This window comes from Leptonotus elevatus, chromosome 4 (genome assembly GCF_054856555.1).
Source record: "Leptonotus elevatus isolate MCC_2025b chromosome 4, RoL_Lele_1.0, whole genome shotgun sequence".
NCBI classification, from domain to species: domain Eukaryota; kingdom Metazoa; phylum Chordata; class Actinopteri; order Syngnathiformes; family Syngnathidae; genus Leptonotus; species Leptonotus elevatus.
Genome location: NC_141242.1, coordinates 11218683 through 11240998, shown reverse-complemented (window position 1 = coordinate 11240998; position 22316 = coordinate 11218683). Strand labels below are relative to the sequence as shown.

Genomic DNA, 22316 nt, shown 5'->3' with positions numbered 1-22316 from the left:
GAAGTTGTTTTAGAGTTGATTATTATATCGATTAATTGAAAATTTTTGATATGCATTCAAATGTACTATATTACAAAAGTATTTTTTCCTCAATGACTGTTTATTAAACACTGTTGGTTGATTATTTGGTATTGTTTAATGATTGAACAAAAAACAATTGCCTAACACCAATTAAGCAAAAACGCACGAGAGGGAGTGATGCTGTATTCACCATTGTTTTGAAAACAGAGCTACTTCTTGGGTACTGATTAATGCGAAGGGTTACATTGTGATTGGCTGAGCACCTTAAGAGGATTACTGCTAATTCTTAACAGTGGCAGCCATACTCGTTTGGATTACGACTTCCTTCTTTTGTCAACTTTTGTACACAATCCAACTACAGAACCTGTTTGCAGTGCAAAGAAGAATGGAATCTTGGGCTGATCCATGTCTACATATATCTACTTAAGTTATTAAGCGTTCCTATTATTACTTCAAATTGTAGAGCCTTCTTTGTGTCTGGTCTCAGTACGGCAAGAGTGCTGATGGTGGCAGCGGGACAGACAACCGCTTTTTGAGGAATGAAATCCGTCAGCTGGAGACACAACTGGAACAGAAGGAAAAGGAGGTGACCCACTTGAAGAGGGAGATGGGAGGAAGCAAGAAGACCATCGAGGAGGTAGTGCCATCATATCAGAATCATTCATATGCTCTTTGTTGACCAGTAGGGCCCGGGGGACGTTGTGCACTAGCTCAAAGCTCACAAATAGCCGTAGCGACTTCACACGTTTAGTTAGTTAGATGTTTGTGAGTATGGCATGACAGCAACAGCTGCTTTCAACAAAAAGTGACATAAAAAAGATATCTAGATAAAGTTGTCATTGCGGTAATATTTTCCTATATTAGTCATATTAATCATGTAAAAACAACAAAGATGTTTGTGAAGAAGGGCGTACTTATGAGTTTTCATGACATGCAGGAACATTATGTTTTTTTAAGTACAGAGGATTTTTTTCAGATATTTACAGTGAGAAGGAATTAAAACACAGGATACGGTTGCAAACACATGGATTTATTGAAACTATTGAGGGGCCTATAAATTGAAGCCAGAAAAAATTATATCCACACTGTATTATAACTTAATGGAAGGTAAGGGGGAGACTATGTACATCAAACAGACATGGGAAAGAGAGCTTTAAATATGCATTACAGACTGAATGGTTGGGTATGATAAAAGCAGGGCTCCACAACATCCTCCCGTATGTGGAGAGAACACTGTTGAAAGAACATAATTAGGTTTTTTAATCACAACTTAACAATCAATGTGCGTCAATGTGGTGCAATTAACATTGGTCATGCACGTGTTTTGGCTATGCCCAAAGGTGGTGTGTCTTTTTGGAAAAATGTGTGTAATGCCATGAAAGGGATTCTGGGCTACAATGTAAAGTTTTCCTGTGAGGTATTGTATTTAGGTTCTTAACTCTTTGACCGCCATAAACGTTATAAAACGTTTAGCATAAACCTAGGGAAGGGCGCCAAGGACGTTAAAAGACGTCCCCTATGTTTTTTTTTTGTTTTTTTTGAAAACGGGTGCAGGAAAGCCTTGGGCAGCTGTGCTGAAAGTATCAGGCAGATCTGATTAGTAAAAGACTCGTTTTGGCCCCTAGAGGGCAGCGATGATTCTCTTTGCACAAGGTTGGATGGGCCGCCCACCGTGGGCGTCAGTAGAAGACGTGAGGCGGAGCTAGAGTGTTGAGGAGACAATGGCTCATGAAGCCCACAATGGCTGACCAAGCAACCGGTTGCCAGCAGCTCACGCTTGAGCATTTTTTTCAAAGACGGAAAGCATCAATCAATACTAAAAAGCGCATTGATGTCGACGATGATGATGACTCCGAGCTTGACGCCAAAGTTGGAAGCCTTGACGCGACTGTTATGATCACGTAGTAAGCCTCACCGGCTAAGTGCGGCTAGCGCGGCTAGCGCTGCTAAGGCCGGAAAACGCGCACAATAGCCGAACGGGTACTTCTACACAATCGGACATTCGATCGGGCGATGGAGAGTTGGCATCGACCAATGCAGATTGATGATGATGATGATGATGACTCCGAGCTTGACGCCAAAGTTGGAAGCCTTGACGCGACTGTTATGATCACGTAGCAAGCCTCACCGGCTAAGCGCGGCTAGCGCGGCTACCGCTGCTAAGGCCGGAAAACGCGCACAATAACCGAACGGATACTTCTACACAATCGGACATTCGATCGGGCGATGGAGAGTTGGCATCGACCAATGCAGATTGATGATGATGATGATGATGACTCCGAGCTTGACGCCAAAGTTGGAAGCCTTGACGCGACTGTTATGATCACGTAGTAAGCCTCACCGGCTAAGCGCGGCTAGCGCGGCTACCGCTGCTAACGCCGGAGCTTTCACATGCGGACATTTTGTCGGACAATGAAGAGTACCCCGAGTCCAATGCATATTCATCGGAGGAGCGGGTACAGTCTGATCACGGAGAAGACACTGTTTCTGGACTACGATGCAACCATGAATGGAGTGGATAAAATGGATCAGAACATCTCTTACAACCCGGTGTAGCAACTGAAGGACACGAGGAAGCGAGACGTAACGAAACCGTAGCATGATCCTGATATTAGACTTGATGGCAACACACACTGCAGTATATACTTGGTATTCCCCGGAAAAAACGGCCTGCAAGAAAGTGGAGCACGCGAAGAGGCAATCTGTTGTGCAAATGCTGTTGCGTCTTCTTGCACGCAGGAGAGTGTTACAAAAAGAAAAACTGTCGTTGAAACATCCACATATTTGTAAATAGTTTGCCAAATTGTTGTCAAATTGTTACACTGTTGAATGTAAATAAACGTATTTTGCTATCAAAAAACACTTTTTCATTCTTGGTGGTAGTGTTTTATAGAAGTAAAGCACTATTTAGGTGTTTGTGGCATCATTCATGGACAAAAAGAAGTGTAAAATTCACTAGAATGCATGAAATAATATCGTTTCACTAAAAGCTTGATTTCTCCGTATTTTGGTCCAAAACAGGCGAAATTGGGTCAAACTAACCATTTTCTATTGTTGAATACTAAAGAACGGAATAAGGTAGAAACAAACTTTTTTTTTCTGATGAAAGATGGAAGTCCAATCTTTCATTTGTGTTTCCATAGTCCAAACAGAACATTTTCTGTGGACCTTGAAAGGTCAGTCAAAATGCTTAAATCGGCTGGCACTGACGGCATCCCTTTTCTGAAAACGTCTGGCAGTCAAAAAGTTAATCAGGTGACTTTGTATTAAGGGAAGATAGGTACCTCTATCCATCCATTTTCTTAACCGCTTATTCTCACAAGGGTCGCTGGAGCATGCTTAAGATAATGATGGCTGTTTGTAAAAAGAAGGAATGGCTTAACTCTGGACCTCCCACATTGGATGACTGGCTCAGAATCGTGGGCGCGATATATGACATGGAACTATTAAGGCACAGATTGAGGACGGAAGAGGAGATTTGCCATGAAAAATGGACGAAATGGACATTGTTCACTCAATGACAGGGGATGGGCAAATAGATGACATCACTGTACTGATTGAATTGGTTGAATACTTGCAATGTTTCCAATGCTCCTGTTATTTTGTTTAATTTTAATTTAATTTTGTATTTTTTTTTCTTTCAACTTTGTCATGTTTGAAAAATGTAGAGATAAATAAAGTTGTTGTTTTTAAAAACAGCCAAGATGCAAGTTGGTATGTGGTAGGATTACGTAATATACAGTATAATTATACAATAGTAATATGAATATATTATTATTGCAAAGTGGAACATATATTAGTGGCAGTGGTAAATATGATATAAGAATGAATTATAATACAGTGGTTCTTGAGATACAAGTTAAATTTGTTCCGTAACCACACTCGTTACTTAAAACACTTCAACACTCAAACCATCTTTTCTGGTTCAAGAGAATGGAAATTCCATTAATTCGTTCCAGCACCCTCACCAAAACAAAATGACATTTTTATATTGATGTTTGTTGTATGTGGTTTTCTCTTGTAGTTGGTCCTGCGAGCAGAAGCGGCTGAAGACGAGGTGAAGACATTGAAAAGAGAAGTACGTAGACGCCAAGCATATGACCAAACCTCCTTTTTCCCCTCTTTCTTTCCCTCTAACCTTCATCTTCTCTGTCCAAACACAGCCTTGCTCAACTGTCTTTTATTTATCATCCACATTTTTTCCACTTTTCTCTCTGATCTTCTTTGCCAAAGATAAAAAAGCTCAAGAAGAAGGTAAGACTCGTAAGGTTGTACCGTAAAATTTTATCCACAGGCCCAAATCCCATTGCCCAAAAAAATAAACGTTTGGTAATAAACATTAGTAAGCATTGGCTTGCTTAAGTGTAAGCCATTTTGGACTTCAAAGACAAACATTGGCTTGGTCCGAGCCTGAAATATTTTGCAAATTCTGCCATGAAAACGAATAAGCCCATAAAATTGTCTCAAGAAGCTATGGTAGAAGACACCTAGTACGACCTACAAAACCCAACTTGACTACTTGGTTGCACCCCCTTGGAATATTTTGAAAATGTAGTCACTTTCACTTAAGCATGACATTTGGAAGAAGCACAAGTTTTAAGAAGCCATGCCTTAAAACAGACAGGAAGTCTGCCATTTGGGGCCAAATAAGCCATTTTAGGGGTCATTTCCAGGGACCAGTCACAGACATACAACTCCAACTCTTAGGCTCAGTATCACCTCCTACAATGTTTTGAAACGTTAGCCCTCAAGCCAGTTTCTCCTGAAAATTGATTGGTGTGATTATCACATGTACACACACAAAAAGCCAGAAGAAGCCCTGCGTGAACGATACAGGAAGTCTATCATGATTCTTTATTTCTAAAACCAGAACAAAATTTACTAGTATAGAAACAATTTAAATTGTGGCTTTCGCTAATTATCTGGCAATTAACCCATGTGATGGAGGGGGGATTTATTGTATAGTAATAGTAGTAGCTGTAGAACCCTTTCTTAGTTAGTATAGAAGTGTAAATTTGGTAGACGATTATTATTATTGATTTTAAATGTGTTCATTTTGTTTGGTTAATGTACGAAAAAAAACATTTTGAAACATTCTAGAAAATCACAAGTGAAAACGTTAATTTCACATGCAACAAAATGTTAGTGATCTATCTAGAGGAGACACACATTTCCATTTTTAAACACTATATTATTTATAATATATTGTAATCACTTGTAATAATTAATAAATGCATTTAGAATACCATAAATGGATAAAATAAGCATTGATACAATAATAAGTGCTCTATCCAGTCTTACTTTCTATTGTAACCACTTTCATTGGTTGTTTGGCTAACCAATAAAATTGGTATGCCCGTAACCACCCGGAATGGTCAATGTCTGACAAATCTATTGGTTAATCAAGCCAATATGATCTTAACCTACGAGATTGGTAGTTTTTTTTTTAACCAATCCATTTTTAGAGTGTAAATTGGCAACAAAAATAATTTTCACCATAATGTATGTGACAAGTCTTCTTAACTCTGCGTCTTTAACAAGGTCTTTAATAAGCTTGAATTTGAAGTCTTGTATAAATAAAAATATCTAAAAGTAAACATGTGTTGGGTCAGAACACGCAGTTCCAGCGGGATGTGGACTTTTATCAAGGAGAGTTGGAGCGAAAGGAGTCAGATGCGTCCAAAGAGGAGAATGCCGAAACTCAGAGGAAGCTCAGCTCAGCCAACCGCCAGCTTTCCCAGTGCCTGGACGACTTGCAGGTACCCCACTTAGCTCCTCTGTATGACCAATCTCCACATTAACGACCTGATGTGTTGAATTTTATTTAGCAAGCAGAGGACGAGATCTCACGGCTGAAGGAAGACAACCTCCACATGCAGAAATGTGTGATGGAGTCAGCCAAGGAGATGGAAAAGATGAGTGATGAATACAACCAGATCAAAATAGCCGTCCATCAGTGCGACTCCTTGACAGACCAACTTAGAAAAGACAGAGATTGCGCTGAGCTGCAGGTAAACTTCCTCGAATAAAATCCTATGTGTCACTGTTTTCATGTTGCTGACATGCTTCATATGCAGGTCAAGGAACTGACACAGAAGATTAACTACATGACAGAAGAGGACGACCCCATTATTGCAGCAGTGGACGCTAAAGTGGACCAATGGAAGGTTGGTGTATAACCTATCAGCACACCAAGTTAGTTTCACCCAGCAAGAAGAAAATTGTTAAGAATTTTACCTTCATGAGAAGACCCAAAAACAAATCACAAGAAGCCAAGCAAAGCTCGAAAACACACAGAAAATCTTCCATTTTGATTTGAAGCAGACACGTCAAGTGTCTTAATCCTTGCTGGTAGTTAGATGTGTTTGGCAACATTGAAGAAGTGCTCATGTTTTGACGTTCATTCACAGAAAGTGCTCTCTGAAAAGGACGAGGAGATTTCAGTGTATCAGCAGATGATTCGTGACCTTCAGCACAAGTTGCGCGTAGCCCAGTTGGACTTGGACAGAAGCAACATTATAGCCTTGCAGCAGGTCTGCGCTACACTGCTTTACTTTGATGTCTCCTCCTAAGCATGTCACTGAGACTGATGAAAACAATTGTTGGCGAATGAATGCTCTTCAGGCCGTGGAGGACCGAGATGATCAGATAAAGAACTTGAGAGAGCAAGTGGAGCAGTTTACAGGCGAAATGGAGAAACAGATACTGCTCATGGAGGGTCTGAAGGTGCCCAAAAAGGAAGGTGGAGGTGAGTCGCTCCAGGTTCTCCACACAACAAAGACAGCGGTTATAAAAGTCGTCGTATAAAGTGTCTTAGCAGACTGCGGCTTTTCTTGCAGGACAAAATCCACTTGTAAATAATGTACACACAAAGTCTGTAGTGGCACACTTGTGATGTTATTTGCTTCCAAGTACCACAGTTCAAATGTTTTTGTCTCCCCAAGTGACACAGTTCTCAGAAAAGCAAACCACTTCAGTAAGAAGCAGAATAATTGCAATGTGCTCCAATGTGCAATGTGTGTGTTGTTTGGTCCAAAAAACAAAACAAAGTTCTTGTAAATTATTGGGCGCAAACAACACATTGGAGATATGTCGTCAACACAAAAATATTGCAAGTGGCAAAAAATCTATAATAATAATAGGGGGGAAAATCATTCAAAATGCATCATCGGCTAATAGCAAAAAGGACTGGAATTGTGCCGCTATGGAGCTCCATAAAATTGAATTGTGGCACTTAGCAGCAAAAAAACACTGGGAATACAAAAAAATCATACTGGTAACTGTTTTCAATAGTGAAACTTAAAAAATAAACAAGTAGCTAACCTTACTTTTTGGGCTGTACAGAGCAAAAACACAGTAAGATAACAGATAATAAAACAATAAGTAAGCCGAGTTGAGTTATGTGAATGTATTATGGAGTTAAAGCCCTGTTGGTGTGTGTTTGGTATATAAGCACTGCTGCAGCAGAGAAAGATGGAGGAGCTCACATCCAAGCTGGATGCTGCTGAGATGAGAGCAGCAGAAGCGGTGGAGGCTTTGAGACGAGCTGAAGCTCACGCCGAGGAAAAAGACCAAGAGCTCATTGAGGCCTCGAAGCGCCTGAGGGAGTACGAGCGTGTAAGTGGATGACAACACAAACATGCATGTCCAATCGCTTCCCGACTTCTGCGAAAAGCTCCAGACACAAGATGTTGTTGATGTCTCATGATGAAGGCTGTATTTCTGTACTCCAGGGCACGTACGGCCTGGAAGAAGCCATCAGCGAGAACAAGGAGTGTGAAAGTCAAATCCAAAGGAGAGATTTGGAAATAGAATCTGTGACCAAAGAGATCAACCAAGCGTACATGGCAATCAACCAGCTCACAGAGGAAAATGAGGACTTCCGGGAGAGACTGGGTGATGTTTTTCACATTACGACAACAACAGTAACACAACTTTCACCTCACTTCTACTCAACTTTATTTCTAGAGCTAATTTCTTTCTTCAACCGAATTTGTAACAAACTGTTGTATGTAAGACAGTTGTTTGGCTGACTCTTGTTTGTTTCCTTTCAAAGGCTATGAGCCCAAACAGGAAGTGGACCTTGGCGAGTTCAGACGAGCTAGAGACCTTAAACAACGGCAATACAAAGCCGAAAATCAAATACTCGCTAAAGAGGTAAACACAATCCAAAGTCTCAACTGACATATTTTTTTGTTTAAACTAACTTCCTGTTCAGATTGAACGTCTTGAAGAGGAACGACTGGAGATGAAGAAACAAGTCAGACTCCTGGCCAAACAGAGAGGTGACTTAATCAGTATTCACTCAAAAGATAATTGTTCCCTTTAATGATTGTCGCAGTTCATCAACGCTATTGTTCACACACAAACATATACTAGTGAACCCATTTGAACTCTTGTGCACTAAAACAGCAGCAACTATCAAGGCAAGTAAACAGTCTTTAGTCTTTAATGAATCAAAGTCATACAGGTATACTTCAACAACTCCCCTCAAATAAATCAGCGCGCTGAGCGGCCATTTTGATTCCAGGTTCCAGAGTCGTTTCTAGGCATCCTCCAGAAAGGAACTGGTCCTTGGAATTTTGATCCGATTAGTAACTAAGTTTTAGTGCTTTGTATAATTTAGTGTTTAGTCTTGACTCCAATTTGTGTGTGTTTAGGGCTGCCACCATCCATCTTGGTGGAGGACGATGTCTCACAAACCACAAGAAGGCAGAGAACCTGCACAGATGAAGAGCTGCGAGCCAAGGTCAGCTCCGAAGTGACCACATCAGCACTTTTTCTGAAGGCAAATTGAATTCCTGTTCATGAACATTGTGTCTGCAGAATGAACACCTGGAAGAAGAAGTCAAGACACATAAGAGACAAATGGAGTGCCACAAGACTGAGTTTGAACTCAAGTGTAAGCAGAATCATTCCAATCATAAACCATTAGGCTGTTACATTCGTGATTCCACTATTTTCTGTGTCTTCTCAAAGTGGAGCAGCTTTCCAAGGAGAAAGGAGATGTGGAGGCTACACTCAAGGACGTCCTCCAGGCTTTGAAGGCCAAGGAGACCAGTCCATCTGACGCCGACTCTGGTATTTCCGGTCTAGTGGATGTGAGTAATCTGCCTGACGATCTTTTAATCCTGAGACTCAACTCGTTCTTGTCTTCTGTGGTCTGTTCCCATGGCGGCCATCAAACAAACTTTCTACGCCTCAGATTTCCAGTTTGCTCAACAGGATTTTCATTTTCCTGCATCCATTTGGTCCTGATTATAGGCAAAGAATGTCATGGGAAAGCATCTGACTTCAGACCTCAAATCTCAAATCCACGAGCTAGTGGGCAGAAATGAGGAGCTGCGCCGAGAACTGAAGTCCATCCGCGAGGAAGCGACTGGCAGCGTCGCTCAACTCGCCGCCGCAAAAGAGAGGGTACGCGTCAACTATCTGTCTAGGATATCTGCTTTCGATTGGGGCTTAGATTTCAAATTGTATCTAAATAAATGTTTGAAAACAAACAGTCCTGAAAGATTAAATGCAAATGTAGTGGACTTAAAAGTGAAATAGACTGAACTGTACTTAACAAATACTGTACTGTATTATAAAAACATTTAAGCCACTGTAAAATTATGCACAATTTGACCATGTAATTCAGTAAAGTAAAAAATGAAGAAAAAAAAGAGGAATTTTAAATATTAAGCGTTTGTTAATGTAAGGTCACCAAAAGTGGCTGCTGCTGCAAAGAAAGTTGACTTTTGGCCAAATTGCAGGCATAAGTCCTTGAGACATTTTCATACGTCCAATTTTAATATTTTGTATCAATGTTGTCTTTCAATGGTGAAGCTACTTGTGACCATCCTGTGTGTATCTCCTGTTTGTAATGTCAGATGAGTCACCTGGAAGACAAGCTAGAACATCTCAAGAAGTCGGGCGGCGGCCTCTTCCAGCCACTGACCCTCCCTGAGGGTCTGGAAACCAGCAGCATGGAGGTCATCAACTCTTTGAACGAGTATGTCATTCGGCTGCTTCAGGTCTGTGGCACCCTGTATGCATTATCAGATTAATATAAAGCATTAGATCATGTTTATTTTTTTCCCGTTATTGATGTTAACTAGGAATTCCAGAACCAGGAGAACACACGGGACAAGCTGATGGCAAACCTGGAGGAATACAAAGAAAAGTTTGCCATTATTAGCCACCAGCAAGGTCTTCTGTATGAGGAATATCTCAGGTTTGGACACTTCAGTGTTCCTTATTGGATTATTGTGTCCATTAAGGATGTTTTATGTGGCTCAATGCTGCCCTTTGTAGAGATTTGTATGTCATTTTTGTGCAGTGAGAAGTCGCAATGGGAGAAGGAGAAAGAAGCTTTAACAAGCACAAGAACCAAACTTGAGGAGAAACAGCAGTTGGACTCTGTAAAACTCCAGCAATTTAGTGTAAGTAAAATGAACATTCACGCCTTTGGCTTTCATGCATAACCCAGTGTAATCCAATGGGGTTAATTGAACTGTGTGCACTTTCAAACAAGAGGCACAACATCCTGCAATCCAGAGTTAAATGGCGTTAATTAGTTGTTGGACAGCAACAACGGCTTTCAACACAACAGGGAGAAATGTCTGCTATTTAACTTCATACCGTGTTCCTGGCATTGCAGCATTTCGACATCTGTTATGCTAGAAAATTAGTCGACATTATCCCCTCCATTTTGGGTGGGTTGTGTTAAAACTCCATTAACGCTTCAATTCACTCCACCTACTAGGACCTACTAGAAGCTCTTGAGAAGGACCCCGAGGAAGTCAGGCGGCATCTGAGTGAGGCACTGCGCAAGCTGACCGTGTCCAAAGTGAACGAGCAGAAGCTAGCTCGACGCTGCACCACCCTGATGGAGCAGGAGCAACACCTGCGCAAGGAAAATGGCCGGCTGAGGGACGCCGATGTTCAAATGCAGACTGCTGTCACGGAGAGGATAGGCTACCTGCTCAGATACAAGGCAAGCAGTCATCGCATTCAGAGCATGCTGTCTGAGTTGTTGAGAGGCTAAAATAGAAATGCTAACAATTTTAAGTTTAACAACGGCTCTAAACGATGACTCAATTGTTAAAATAGTTGTTTATTAATAATAATCGGTTTGTTTTTTATTAGACTATTTGACATCTCTAGTTGAGAATCACTGCTTTAAGGTATCCAGCCTGTAGTTTGTGAACAGACTCACAAGAACAGCAGCAAGTTCCATGATGCATCTGGGATGTATTACACTGCAAGCTTATTTCCTCCCTTCAGTAGGCCTGTGTCTGAGCCAGGTGAATTTGTTCAGCCACTGTAGATCACAACCGCTGGCTCTGTGTTTAGGGGAGAGTCTGGTTAACAATAACTGCGTTAGTATAATTATCCTCTTTTACTTGGCCTCCATGTCCTGTCTTGAAACCTTGCCTTCATTCCATTTCACTTCTTTGAAACCTGACAAACAAGCTCATCAGTAACATGAATTTAAACTTTCTGACTGCTTATAATAAATTTTCTCATTTTACAACTTTTTTTTCTAAAGAATCAAGCATGTTTAGTTACAGAACAAGCAATATTTACCAGTTCCGCAAAATAATTTAACACATGCAGCCAGAAGAAAATCTGTTGCTTTGTGTTCCTTTGTTCAACACTTTCAGGAGAAACTCCCAAATGTTTCTAACACGGCAGACCTGTTAGTGTACTATTGCAATTGCAGTCAAGAATAATACATTTTCATGAGCAAACGATGGCTACAAATTAGGTGGAATTTATATTCAGAAAAAACCATACTTTTTCAGTAGCCTTTTTGATACTTTGCGTGAAAAAGGAAGCTGCAGCGTACAGGATGGCGGCTCTGCAGAAGGCCTTGGACGACAGCGTGCCGGCGTCGGACCTGGAGAAGGCCAACAGGCAGTACACGGAGCTCACCGTCAAATACAGAGACGTTCTACAGAGAGACGGACTGCTCGTCAAGAGGACCACAAACTTGGAAGATTTGGAGGTGCGCAAACACACCATGGTGGAGCCTCAACGATTAAATTAGCCCCTTAGGACAGTGATCCTGTGGCACCACTAGTTAAACACAAGCTCACCTAGATTATTATTATTATTGTCCCTTCAGAGTGAGAATGCATCTCTACGAGGACACATGGCCGCTATCAACAAGGAGCTGGAGATCACTAAGGAAAAGCTGCACACGCTGGAGCACGCGTGGGAGAACGCGAGATTGAAAATGGGTGAGGGCGATGTGGAGAAGGACCCCGGTGAGGGGGCATCGACCGCCCGTAGGATGGCCACGCTGGAGATGAAGGAGCTGAACGAGCGTCAAAGGGCGGAGCACGCCACCGCCATGTATGAACGGCTGAGAAACTCACTCAGCAAGGTGGAGGAGCGCAACAGTGAGCTGGAGGCCAAATTTGCTGAGGTAGGATGGGGAGTATGGTAAGTTCTGCAGATATACAGCTCTAGGCAAAAAATTACAAGCAAATGATCTGTTTCTCTGATTTTGCTATTAGTTTTGTTTAATTCTCTACACAACGGACAACATAACTCCCACATTTCAAACACAAGCAACCTTATTTAGATAATTCAGTGCCGTACATGCCATTTTGGCTCAACGGCTCATGACTTTTAAGTCTATAGACAGGTATCACTGTATTTATAGTGTTTTACAGTAAGTAATTTATATAAAAATGTGAGAAATGAGCCGCAATGTAGAACACTTTTATCATTTTGCGTTTGCCAGCCATCGTATGGGGATCATAGTCTCAGGCTGAGGAGTTTTTTTCTCTCCCCCTCCTAAGATGACCAAAATGAACGTGGAGGCACAACATCTGGAGCGAGAGCTGAGGGACGAGCTTGCTGACTGCATCACAAAAGCAGCCAGCGACGCTGACCGGGCAAGGATCGGACAGCTGGAGGCCGTCGAGGCACAACTGCGCTCTGAGCTTTCAAAGTACAGTGTGCAAAAACAATACCGCTGTCTATTATACTATGTTTTTTAAATTAGTATTATTATGACAATCTTTATGTGTTTTTAATCATGATTGATAGGCTTCGGGAGGTTTCCGACATTGCCATGAAACAAGCCTCAGTTTTCCAGGCCAGACAACATTCTAAAGACAAAGAGGTGGAATCTTTGAAGAGGCAAATTTTAGACTACCAGGTACATGCGATAGCTTACCTACCAACTGCTAACATTTTATTATGTAATGTATGCTCTTTAAGAAAGGTACCTGAATACAGGGCAATATGTCAAATCCCTATCAATCTGCTTCATCTTAATATGTGTTAGCACACTAACTGCTAGCATGTGACCATTTAATCAGCGTAGATTAAATTGCTTATAGCAGAATTAAATGATATTCCAAACAAGTTATTTTTTTCTTCTTTTGTCTAAAATGAGGTCCAAAACATACCTTGTCCAATCCCTCATTTCTTGCCACCAGTCTCAATCGGACGAGAAAGCCCTGGTGGCCAAGCTCCACCAACACATCGTGGCTCTACAGCTCAGCGAGTCAGACGCCTTGGCTAAGCTGTCCACTTCCGCGGCCCACATCCGCCAGTTGGAGGCCCTCTTGCGGCGTGCCGAGCAGCGTCTGGACAACGGCGAGCGAACGCTGTTCCTGGCCCGGCAGGAGGCCAGCAGCCGGTGCCGGCGTCTGCGGCAGACGGTGCAGTCGCTGCGGCGGCAGTTTGCTGGCGCGCTGCCACTGCAGCAGCAGGAGAAGTTTTCATCCACCCTGGTAGGGCTCCAGGAGGAGAGGGCAAAGGCGTGCCATGAGAGGAGGAGGGCAGAGGAGGAGCGCAGGATGGCGGAGGGCCGGGCGGAGGAGCTGGAGTTGAGGCTCAGAGGCCTGGAGGAGCTTTGCGCCACGTTGAAGGATGCCAAAGGGGCCCAGAAGGTTAGATGTCCTCCAAGACAAATGTGAAAGCTTAAACCCACTGTATCAAAGTGGCACAAGGAAATCAAATAAAGATGCTAAACTAACATAGCATCAGATAGCAATACAAATGAACCGCTGATATAAAGGATCAACACTGTTTTCATCCATTTTGTACAGTATGGCACTTATTAAAGTGCTGAGTAAGATTGTGTCTGTCCAAGCTGACTTTGGGCAAGAGGTGGGAACACATCCATATAACATTCACACCTAAAGACAATTTAGCATTTTCAATTAGTTGAACATGCATGTTTTTAAAAAACATTCTGCATTGTTTGCATCCTACTGATCACATAACATCTCTAAAACAGGTACGCGAGTGGCACAAGAGAATGGAAGAGACCCATCTGCAGGAGCTGAGGAAAAGCAGGGAGGTGACAATGCAGAAGGAGGAGATCCGGTACCTGAAGAACCTACTAGAGGAACAGGAGAGAAACATCCACTCACTCGGCGAGGAGATTGTGCAGCAAAATATGGTGAGTGTGAGTGTGAGAGTGAAAGTAAAAAGTTTGTCACTTTTAGTCACTTTCGAACTTCATTTTCTTTGGTCAAGATTCAAGAAGAGCACCAGCTTGCATGGGACCAGCGAGAGTTGGAATTGGAGCGTCAGCTCGACCAGCACGAAAACCACCAGGAGTTACAGGGAGGCACTGAAAAGGTTCATTTAAAGCATTTTGCGATGGCATTTTCATTCTGCAATGACCTCAAGATGGTAAATCAAACTTTAAAAAAGCAGTCAGTGTTGACAACTTTGTCCCGAATGTACAACTCTACGAGACAAGACCGTGAGCGAGGTTGAACCAGACATATGGTGTGTCTCTACAATTTAACACATTAAAAGACATATCATTCTACGATTAGACATTTTTAAACATGTAAAGGATAACTCAACGGGAAGTCAGACCTTTGAGGACCGTTGGGTTGCGGATGGGAAGAGGTTTGGGCGTGGTCTGGCTGTGATTGACAGCAGCAACTCACTAAGAAGCCATTTAAGAAGGCTTGTACGAGAATGAGCCGGTGGGTGGCAGGGGCGACTACGTCATGCGGAACAAGTGACGTAGTAATGTATTGTTTCGTGTAATGAGAGAACAAACAGCCAAATTGTGTTTAACCTTAAGATGGCACCAAACACACAGTTTTTGCCCTCAAATCAAGCTTTAAACAAACATGTACTAAAATGTAAAAATAATGACCAGGACATGTAGACAGCATTTGTTAGACATCAGATTATACAGTTTATCACCCAAAAAAAAGTTGATTAAGTGTTGAGTTATGCTTTAAAATCATGTCTACATGTTTTGATAAATGGGAGTTTTCCAAGAGGAAGCACTCCTTTTCTTATTAAATGTCTATTATTTCTCTGGTCATTTATGCAAGTTAATTTTGGGGAACATTTTCAAAGCTTGTTTGGTAGCAGGAGAAATAAACCAAATTCCAGAAAAAGCAACATTTATTTGGATATGCCATGTCATTTTCTATTTGCGAAAAAACAGTTAAAACTGTAAATGGTATGTTTGTAACAAAGAAAAAAAGGTGTTATTTTAACGCCTTATCTCCCAGTTAAAGAGATACGATTCGATGATTTGCAGGTAGATTCCCCCAGCTACCTCCCAGACACAAATCTACCTCTCGCTCAACAACTCGAATTTGCCATGAGAAAAATCAGCGAGCAAGTTGATGCCATCTCAAACATGCAGGCCGCTGGCACACGTTTGGATGAGGTATCATTTTCTTCTATTTTGTGTCACTTTTCTCAATCGTGCAACGGATGACAGACATCCTTTTGGTCAAACGCAGAAACTGAAGGAGAAGGAAGCAGACTTGAGAAAGTCCGAACAGAACGTGGCATCCAGGGATAAAGTCATCAATGAGCTGCGTCTCCGCCTACCGAGCGTTGTCGCTAGTGGTGGGCATCTACTGGCGGACACTTCTGAGCGTGACGGAGAAGCACTCAAACTGGTGCACAAGACCATCAAAGACCTCCAAGGACGACTGGACAAGAAAGATGGTGTGCTCAAGAAGTACCAGAACCAGCTGACACAAGCTGTAAAGGTATGATGATACAAAGTTGTTGCGGTTCAGTTCTTCTAACCAACCTAGCTGCTCATCTCAGGATCAAGAGGAGCTGATCAAAAGGCACGAAGGGGAGCTGAGGATGCTTTATCAGAAGCTGGATTCCAACGATGACTCCACCCTGGACCGCCTCAAACAGCAGGCAGCGGTACTGATAGATACCCATGAATACAGGGAACGCGCTTACTATTAGCTAAAACAAATTAGGCTAAATTGACTTATATACTCCAGACTCCAATATACTCTAAACAATAATCTCCATATACTTGAAATATTACCTAAACTAAAAATTTACACATTTTGAGATTTGACTGTAGTAGGCCTGACTGATTAAATAAAACGGCCGATATTAGCCTTTTTTTTTAAACACATTAAAACATAAAACAAATATAATGACATTTAAACACCCATCAAAATAATAAAAATATCGGACAATTTTGCTGATTTTCCTCTCCATTGCAAAGTTAAACAAACGCTAAAGGACAAAGTACTGTATTTTAAAACTGTCAAATATTGTGCTTGTAATTGATCTATTTTTTAAAGCGTTAAGCAAAAAAATGTATTTTTATTTTTATTCATTGGCCAATTCATCGGTTATTGGAATTTTATTCTGCCAAATATCGGAGTCCGCATAAAAATAAAAATCTGTATAAGGCAGATCCTTGACTGTATTAAAATAGATCATACACTCATTAGTTCTCAAATGTTCCTTATGTCCATCCTGCCTGCCAGGAGATGATGAAAAAGCCCATCATCGTAGTGCCTACCTCTAAACACTTGGACCGCATGGCTGAGTTGGAGCAGACTGTGATCGAGCAGGACATGTCGCTCATATCAGTCACAAATAAGATGAAGATGGCCGCCGTGGAGTTGGAGCAATTGAAGATGGCCATGGATACGCAGGCCAAGAAACACGCCGACGACATGACCAGGTTATGAGGGTTTCCTGAACTAGTGGCCCATTTTATTTTGGGGAATAAAGAGCCATTTTTTCTGTTTCTGGTGCCACACAAGTTGGCCTTTCTGTTATAAATCATTTTAATTAGTTGTATAGTAATACAACTAATTAAACAAATTTAAAAATCCACATATTGCATATATATGGTCTTTTTTGCCTAGTCTTCGAAAGACTTGGTCCATCTCTCATTTTTAAAATCCAATTGTGGACCTTGAAAACAACATTTGCCAATGTCTGGGTTAAACTGTCAAAAGCAGACTTTGCGCGATGAATCCCATTTTAAAAAGGTGCTGAATATGTTCAAAACCAGTAAGATGTAAAAGTTGCAGTTATGGTGATAAAAATACAAAACCACGTTGCTAACATTGTGGATTTTGCACAGGCTGAAGGAGTCTCATGTTGTAGAGGTGGAAGATCTGGCCTTGGAGACCAAAGACCAGAAGAGAGAAATAACAGAGCTGAAGAAGGAGATTGACTCCCTCCAGGACGAGCTGGAGAGTCAAAAGGAGGCCAACGTTCTGTCCCCAAGCAACACCATGAAAAACTTGGTGGAACGCCTAAGGCTTCAGCTGGTCCACAAGGAGAAGCAGATCAAGGTAGTAATGTTTTTTGATTATTTTGGATCAGAAGCTAGCTCTCATAATGATTGTTTCCTCAGGCTCTCAGCAAAGTTCTCTTAGAACTGCGGACTCAGATGACGTCTGCTGCTGAACAACAAGTCTTGGCCAACGCCGTACAGACCGAGGAGAAGCTCAATGTACAGAAGTTAGTTGACAAGCACACCAAAGAACTGAAGGTGGGCTCCACATATCAAGTGTATTTTGCTGATCGTGATTTGTTGATAAAACCACTTCATACTTTCTCCACAAAGGCTCATGTGCAAGAGCTCAGCAATGAGCTACAAATGGCAAAGGAGTCAGCCAAGAAAAACGAGAACAGCCTCAGAAAGGAGGTGGACAATCTGAACCAAGAGCTCCAGAAGAGCCAGAACCATCAGAGGACCCTTCAAGCAAAGAAAGTGGCTGGAGAACAGGAAATACAGGAACTTCAGAAGCAAGTCAAGAGGCTCAGCAGCTGCATTCAGGTTGGAAAAAAAGAGAAAAAAATAGGATAGAAACACCTTTGCATTGTTGTTCCATTCGGAAATATTTGTTGATTTAGAATCAACCCGTGCTCGACGGGAAGGGGCCAACTGTTGAGAATCTGCAGAAGAAGATCAGGAAGTTGGAGTCAGACTTGGAGAAGAGTGCTGAAATCCAGAGAGTCAATCAGGGAAAGGTTGGTAAAACTTTCAACTGTTATACTGTATGTAGTGTACACATGTAATGTTTCATTCGCACCTATATGAATGCTATTTTGCATGTGTATTCAACAGAGCAAAGAGGAAATACTGCTGTGGGAGGAGGGTAAGAAGTGGCAGTCCAAGCTTGAGAAGGTGAAAAATGCGTTGAAGGACAAGGAACAAGAAAATAACTTGCTGTCCAAACAGCTCAGCGCCATAAAAGACCTCTACAGCAGGTCAGTGTTGACAATAACAAAAATCGTACGTCACGTGGCGCTAAGGACTGAACAAGTTTTTTTTCCGTTTTTTCCCCGAAATTGCGATTCCAAGCAACACAATCACCGAAGCTTAGTTTTTTTATTGCAATGCTCCTGACTGACTGAATTTGTTGTATCAACTATAATCTCATACATAAATGCCGTTTTCCTCCTCTCCTGCTAAACTCACCGATCAGAAGTGGCATGCTACTCGTGACAGGTCATGCTCACCAATCAACTCTGAGCTGCTGCTGCTCGTGAACTGGCAGAATACTTCCGTACCGCACAGAAGCACAGAGCACTTTAATTTTTATTGGCAGTATTTGGAATTGTTTTAACTGCAGCATTTTGTGTACGTGTTTTTATGTTTGCTGGTGTAATACTGCTCATATGCCATTGAATTGCCCCTCGGGGACAAATAAATGTGTTTTTGAATTTGAATTTGAAGCACAAGCTACGAGTTGCGCTTGTTAGCTGGCGCGGCTAAACATCCTCCCGCGGTGTGGTTCCTCTCCTCTGAGTAACTAATCTTCGCCTCCTTGACAGCAAATAAGCAACACTTATAATAAGCATTGTTTTCATCACGAGGACGAGGTAATAGCCTCAGCATGCAACACCGTACACAAGAGAACAGACGAAGCCAATACTAATCGCTAAGCTAATGTGTTGCAAAACACCAGAAAAAGTGCTTCGGAGTACATAAGTCTAGCTGGAGCCCCGTAAAAGTGGAGAGCAACCAGCTATGAACACCAAATTGGCAGTTAAATTAGTATCTTGAGAGAAAATAATAGTTCAGTGGACAGCAACAGAGGAAAGCACACAAACTCGGAAATGACTAAGTCAAGTCAGCCAGGACAAGACACTTATAAGGTTCAAAGTAAATAACCATGGAGCCAGCAAATGAATTGACCGGCTAACATGCCTGATTTGCGCAACGTTCCCAAGTCCTCAGACTACAACACTTGGCCATAAGAATTAGGAACCTTCCAGTTATAGTTATAGGAAGTGACAATAGCCACCTGATGACCATTATTTGCGTTGTTTTTTTCGGCGCTGACGCAGACTAGAGCGAGAAAGGAACGTGCTGCAGAGAAAAACAAAGGCTCGAGGAGTTACAGCAGACCAGGTGGCGGGAGCGAGACGAGATGAGCTGGACAAGGACCTTGAGGAGCTGATGAAAAAGAATGCAGAGCTGGAGACTCAGCTGATCGCCATAAAGTATGTTTCCTGTCTTTTAGAGTACTTTGAAATACACTCCGCTGAACTGGTTAATATCTCTTTAGCGGGATTCAGTTGATAAACTCCAAGTCCCTCCTATGTCACTTCAGGTGTGCCCCAGGCATCTGTCCTGGGTCCTCTCCTCTTCGTCATCTATCACCTCCCCCGCGACTATATTATACATAAATTTGTCATTCTATAGGACTTTGGATGCAGCATCTTGTGTCTTGCTCGTGCACGACATTCATTGATGTGTGACGTGTTCACTGCATGCCGAGCCAAGATATCCTATTGGAACTTGAATGCTTTGAACCAATGGCAGGGCATCTTTTTAATGTTGGGAAGAAAAAAAAACTAGGTATCAGAACAACACTTAACTCTTTGACCGCCATAAACGTTATAAAACGTTTAGCATAAACCTAGGGAAGGGCGCCGAGGACGTTAAAAGACGTCCCCTATGTTTTTTTTGTTTTTTTTTGGAAACGGGTGCAGGAAAGCCTTGGGCAGCTGTGCTGAAAGTATCAGGCAGATCTGATTAGTAAAAGACTCGTTTTGGCCCCTAGAGGGCAGCGATGACTCTCTTTGCACAAGGTTGGATGGGCCGCCCACCGTGGGCGTCAGTAGAAGACGTGAGGCGGAGCTAGAGTGTTGAGGGGACAATGGCTCATGAAGCCCACAATGGCTGACCAAGCAACCGGTTGCCAGCAGCTCACGCTTGAGCATTTTTTTCAAAGACGGAAAGCATCAATCAATACTAAAAAGCGCATTGATGTCGACGATGATGATGACTCCGAGCTTGACGCCAAAGTTGGAAGCCTTGACGCGACTGTTATGATCACGTAGTAAGCCTCACCGGCTAAGCGCGGCTAGCGCGGCTAGCGCTGCTAAGGCCGGAAAACGCGCACAATAACCGACCGGGTACTTCTACACAATCGGACATTCGATCGGGCGATGGAGAGTTGGCATCGACCAATGCAGATTGATGATGATGATGATGATGACTCCGAGCTTGACGCCAAAGTTGGAAGCCTTGACGCGACTGTTATGATCACGTAGTAAGCCTCACCGGCTAAGCGCGGCTAGCGCGGCTACCGCTGCTAAGGCCGGAAAACGCGCACAATAACCGACCGGACATTCGATCGGACAATGAAGAGTACCCCGAGTCCAATGCATATTCATCGGAGGAGCGGGTACAGTCTGATCACGGAGAAGACACTGTTTCTGGACTACGATGCCACCATGAATGGAGTAGATAAAATGGATCAAAACATTTCTTACAACCCGGTGTAGCAACTGAAGGACACGAGGAAGCGAGACGTAACGAAACCGTAGCATGATTCTGATATTAGACTTGATGGCAACACACACTGCAGTATATACTTGCTATTCCCCGGAAAAAACGGCCTGCAAGAAAGTGGAGCACGCGAAGAGGCAATCTGTTGTGCAAATGCTGTTGCGTCTTCTTGCACGCAGGAGAGTGTTATAAAAAGAAAAACTGTCGTTGAAACATCCACATATTTGTAAATAGCACCACAGTTGCACACATTTGTAAATAGTTTGCCAAATTGTTGTCAAATTGTTACACTGTTGAATGTAAATAAACGTATTTTGCTATCAAAAAACACTTTTTTATTCTTGGTGGTAGTGTTTTATAGAAGTAAAGCACTATTTAGGTGTTTGTGGCATCATTCATGGACAAAAAGAAGTGTAAAATTCACTAGAATGCATGAAATAATATTGTTTCACTAAAAGCTTGATTTCTCCGTATTTTGGTCCAAAACAGGCGAAATTGGGTCAAACTAACCATTTTCTATTGTTGATTACTAAAGAACGGAATAAGGTAGAAACAAACTTTTTCTGATGAAAGATGAAAGTCCAATCTTTCATTTGGTAGTACGTGTGTTTCCATAGTCCAAACAGAACATTTTCTGTGGACCTTGAAAGATCAGTCAAAATGCTTAAATCAGCTGGCACTGACGGCATCCCTTTTCTGAAAACGTCTGGCAGTCAAAGAGTTAATTAACCACCCTTAATGATTTTACCTCTGAAATAAAAACCTGGTTCACCCAAAACTTCCTTGAAGTAACAAAACTGAGGTTCTCGTAATTGACACCAAGTCCACACTATCCAAAACTGACAGCTTTTCCCTAACCATCGACAACTCCTCCATTTCACCTTCCCCACAAGAATCTGGCTGTCATGATTGTCATCTCTGACACCACACTATCTTTCCAATCCCACATCAATTAACCACCTACATAACATCAAAGCAAAGCAAAGCTCGCTGATATCACAAATTTTCGCAACACAAAGCCAGTACCAGTGTACTGACCTACGGCGTTTGTACTTCGGGTAACCTGCTAGGCAGCAGCAGGCTCTAATGCGTGACGCCGCAGTGGAAGATCTGACTCGGAGGAACCACCATCTGGAGGAAAGACTGCGAGCCGTAGAGAACCAGACATCTCCCTCAAGACCGCCTGTAAGTGTTACTGTGGAAACAAACGCCAGATTTTTAAATATTCTTACATGGGACTTCTTCATACACATCCTCATCTGTTTATGATATAGTCCTG

The 22316-nt window shown here is 42.2% G+C and overlaps 2 protein-coding genes across 6 annotated transcripts in view; one reads left to right on the top strand and one right to left on the bottom strand.

Moving 5' to 3' along the window:
* Positions 1-22316, bottom strand: part of tmtc3 (transmembrane O-mannosyltransferase targeting cadherins 3) — a 56960-nt gene that overhangs the window by 29619 nt on the left and 5025 nt on the right. For 2 of the 4 annotated variants that reach the window (XM_086072666.1, XM_086072667.1), the window contains exon 2: positions 473-586. The exons of 1 other annotated variant lie outside the window; for it this stretch is intronic. The gene's annotated coding sequence lies outside the window, so the exon portion shown is untranslated. Of the gene's footprint in view, positions 1-472; positions 587-9902; positions 10050-22316 lie in introns of all 4 variants that reach the window. One more of the 4 variants, XM_086072665.1, reaches the window with a different exon arrangement.
* LOC147175512 (centrosomal protein of 290 kDa-like) overlaps positions 1-22316 on the top strand; it is a 29117-nt gene that overhangs the window by 2930 nt on the left and 3871 nt on the right. Inside the window, exons 6-43 of one of the 2 annotated variants that reach the window (XM_086072661.1) lie at positions 509-658; positions 4046-4099; positions 4255-4275; positions 5634-5780; positions 5850-6032; positions 6099-6188; positions 6432-6554; positions 6646-6769; positions 7475-7638; positions 7755-7917; positions 8078-8178; positions 8240-8306; positions 8682-8770; positions 8848-8923; positions 9001-9122; positions 9286-9438; positions 9894-10037; positions 10122-10237; positions 10343-10445; positions 10769-10999; positions 11840-12013; positions 12134-12436; positions 12816-12967; positions 13066-13177; positions 13461-13916; positions 14267-14431; positions 14509-14613; positions 15545-15676; positions 15753-16007; positions 16069-16176; positions 16761-16960; positions 17369-17582; positions 17645-17782; positions 17858-18070; positions 18148-18264; positions 18362-18504; positions 19588-19743; positions 22108-22222. In XM_086072661.1, the coding sequence (XP_085928787.1) occupies positions 509-658; positions 4046-4099; positions 4255-4275; positions 5634-5780; positions 5850-6032; positions 6099-6188; positions 6432-6554; positions 6646-6769; positions 7475-7638; positions 7755-7917; positions 8078-8178; positions 8240-8306; positions 8682-8770; positions 8848-8923; positions 9001-9122; positions 9286-9438; positions 9894-10037; positions 10122-10237; positions 10343-10445; positions 10769-10999; positions 11840-12013; positions 12134-12436; positions 12816-12967; positions 13066-13177; positions 13461-13916; positions 14267-14431; positions 14509-14613; positions 15545-15676; positions 15753-16007; positions 16069-16176; positions 16761-16960; positions 17369-17582; positions 17645-17782; positions 17858-18070; positions 18148-18264; positions 18362-18504; positions 19588-19743; positions 22108-22222 (5679 nt within the window). The remainder of the gene's footprint in view (positions 1-508; positions 659-4045; positions 4100-4254; positions 4276-5633; positions 5781-5849; positions 6033-6098; positions 6189-6431; positions 6555-6645; positions 6770-7474; positions 7639-7754; positions 7918-8077; positions 8179-8239; positions 8307-8681; positions 8771-8847; positions 8924-9000; positions 9123-9285; positions 9439-9893; positions 10038-10121; positions 10238-10342; positions 10446-10768; positions 11000-11839; positions 12014-12133; positions 12437-12815; positions 12968-13065; positions 13178-13460; positions 13917-14266; positions 14432-14508; positions 14614-15544; positions 15677-15752; positions 16008-16068; positions 16177-16760; positions 16961-17368; positions 17583-17644; positions 17783-17857; positions 18071-18147; positions 18265-18361; positions 18505-19587; positions 19744-22107; positions 22223-22316) is intronic. The other variant, XM_086072663.1, reaches the window with a different exon arrangement.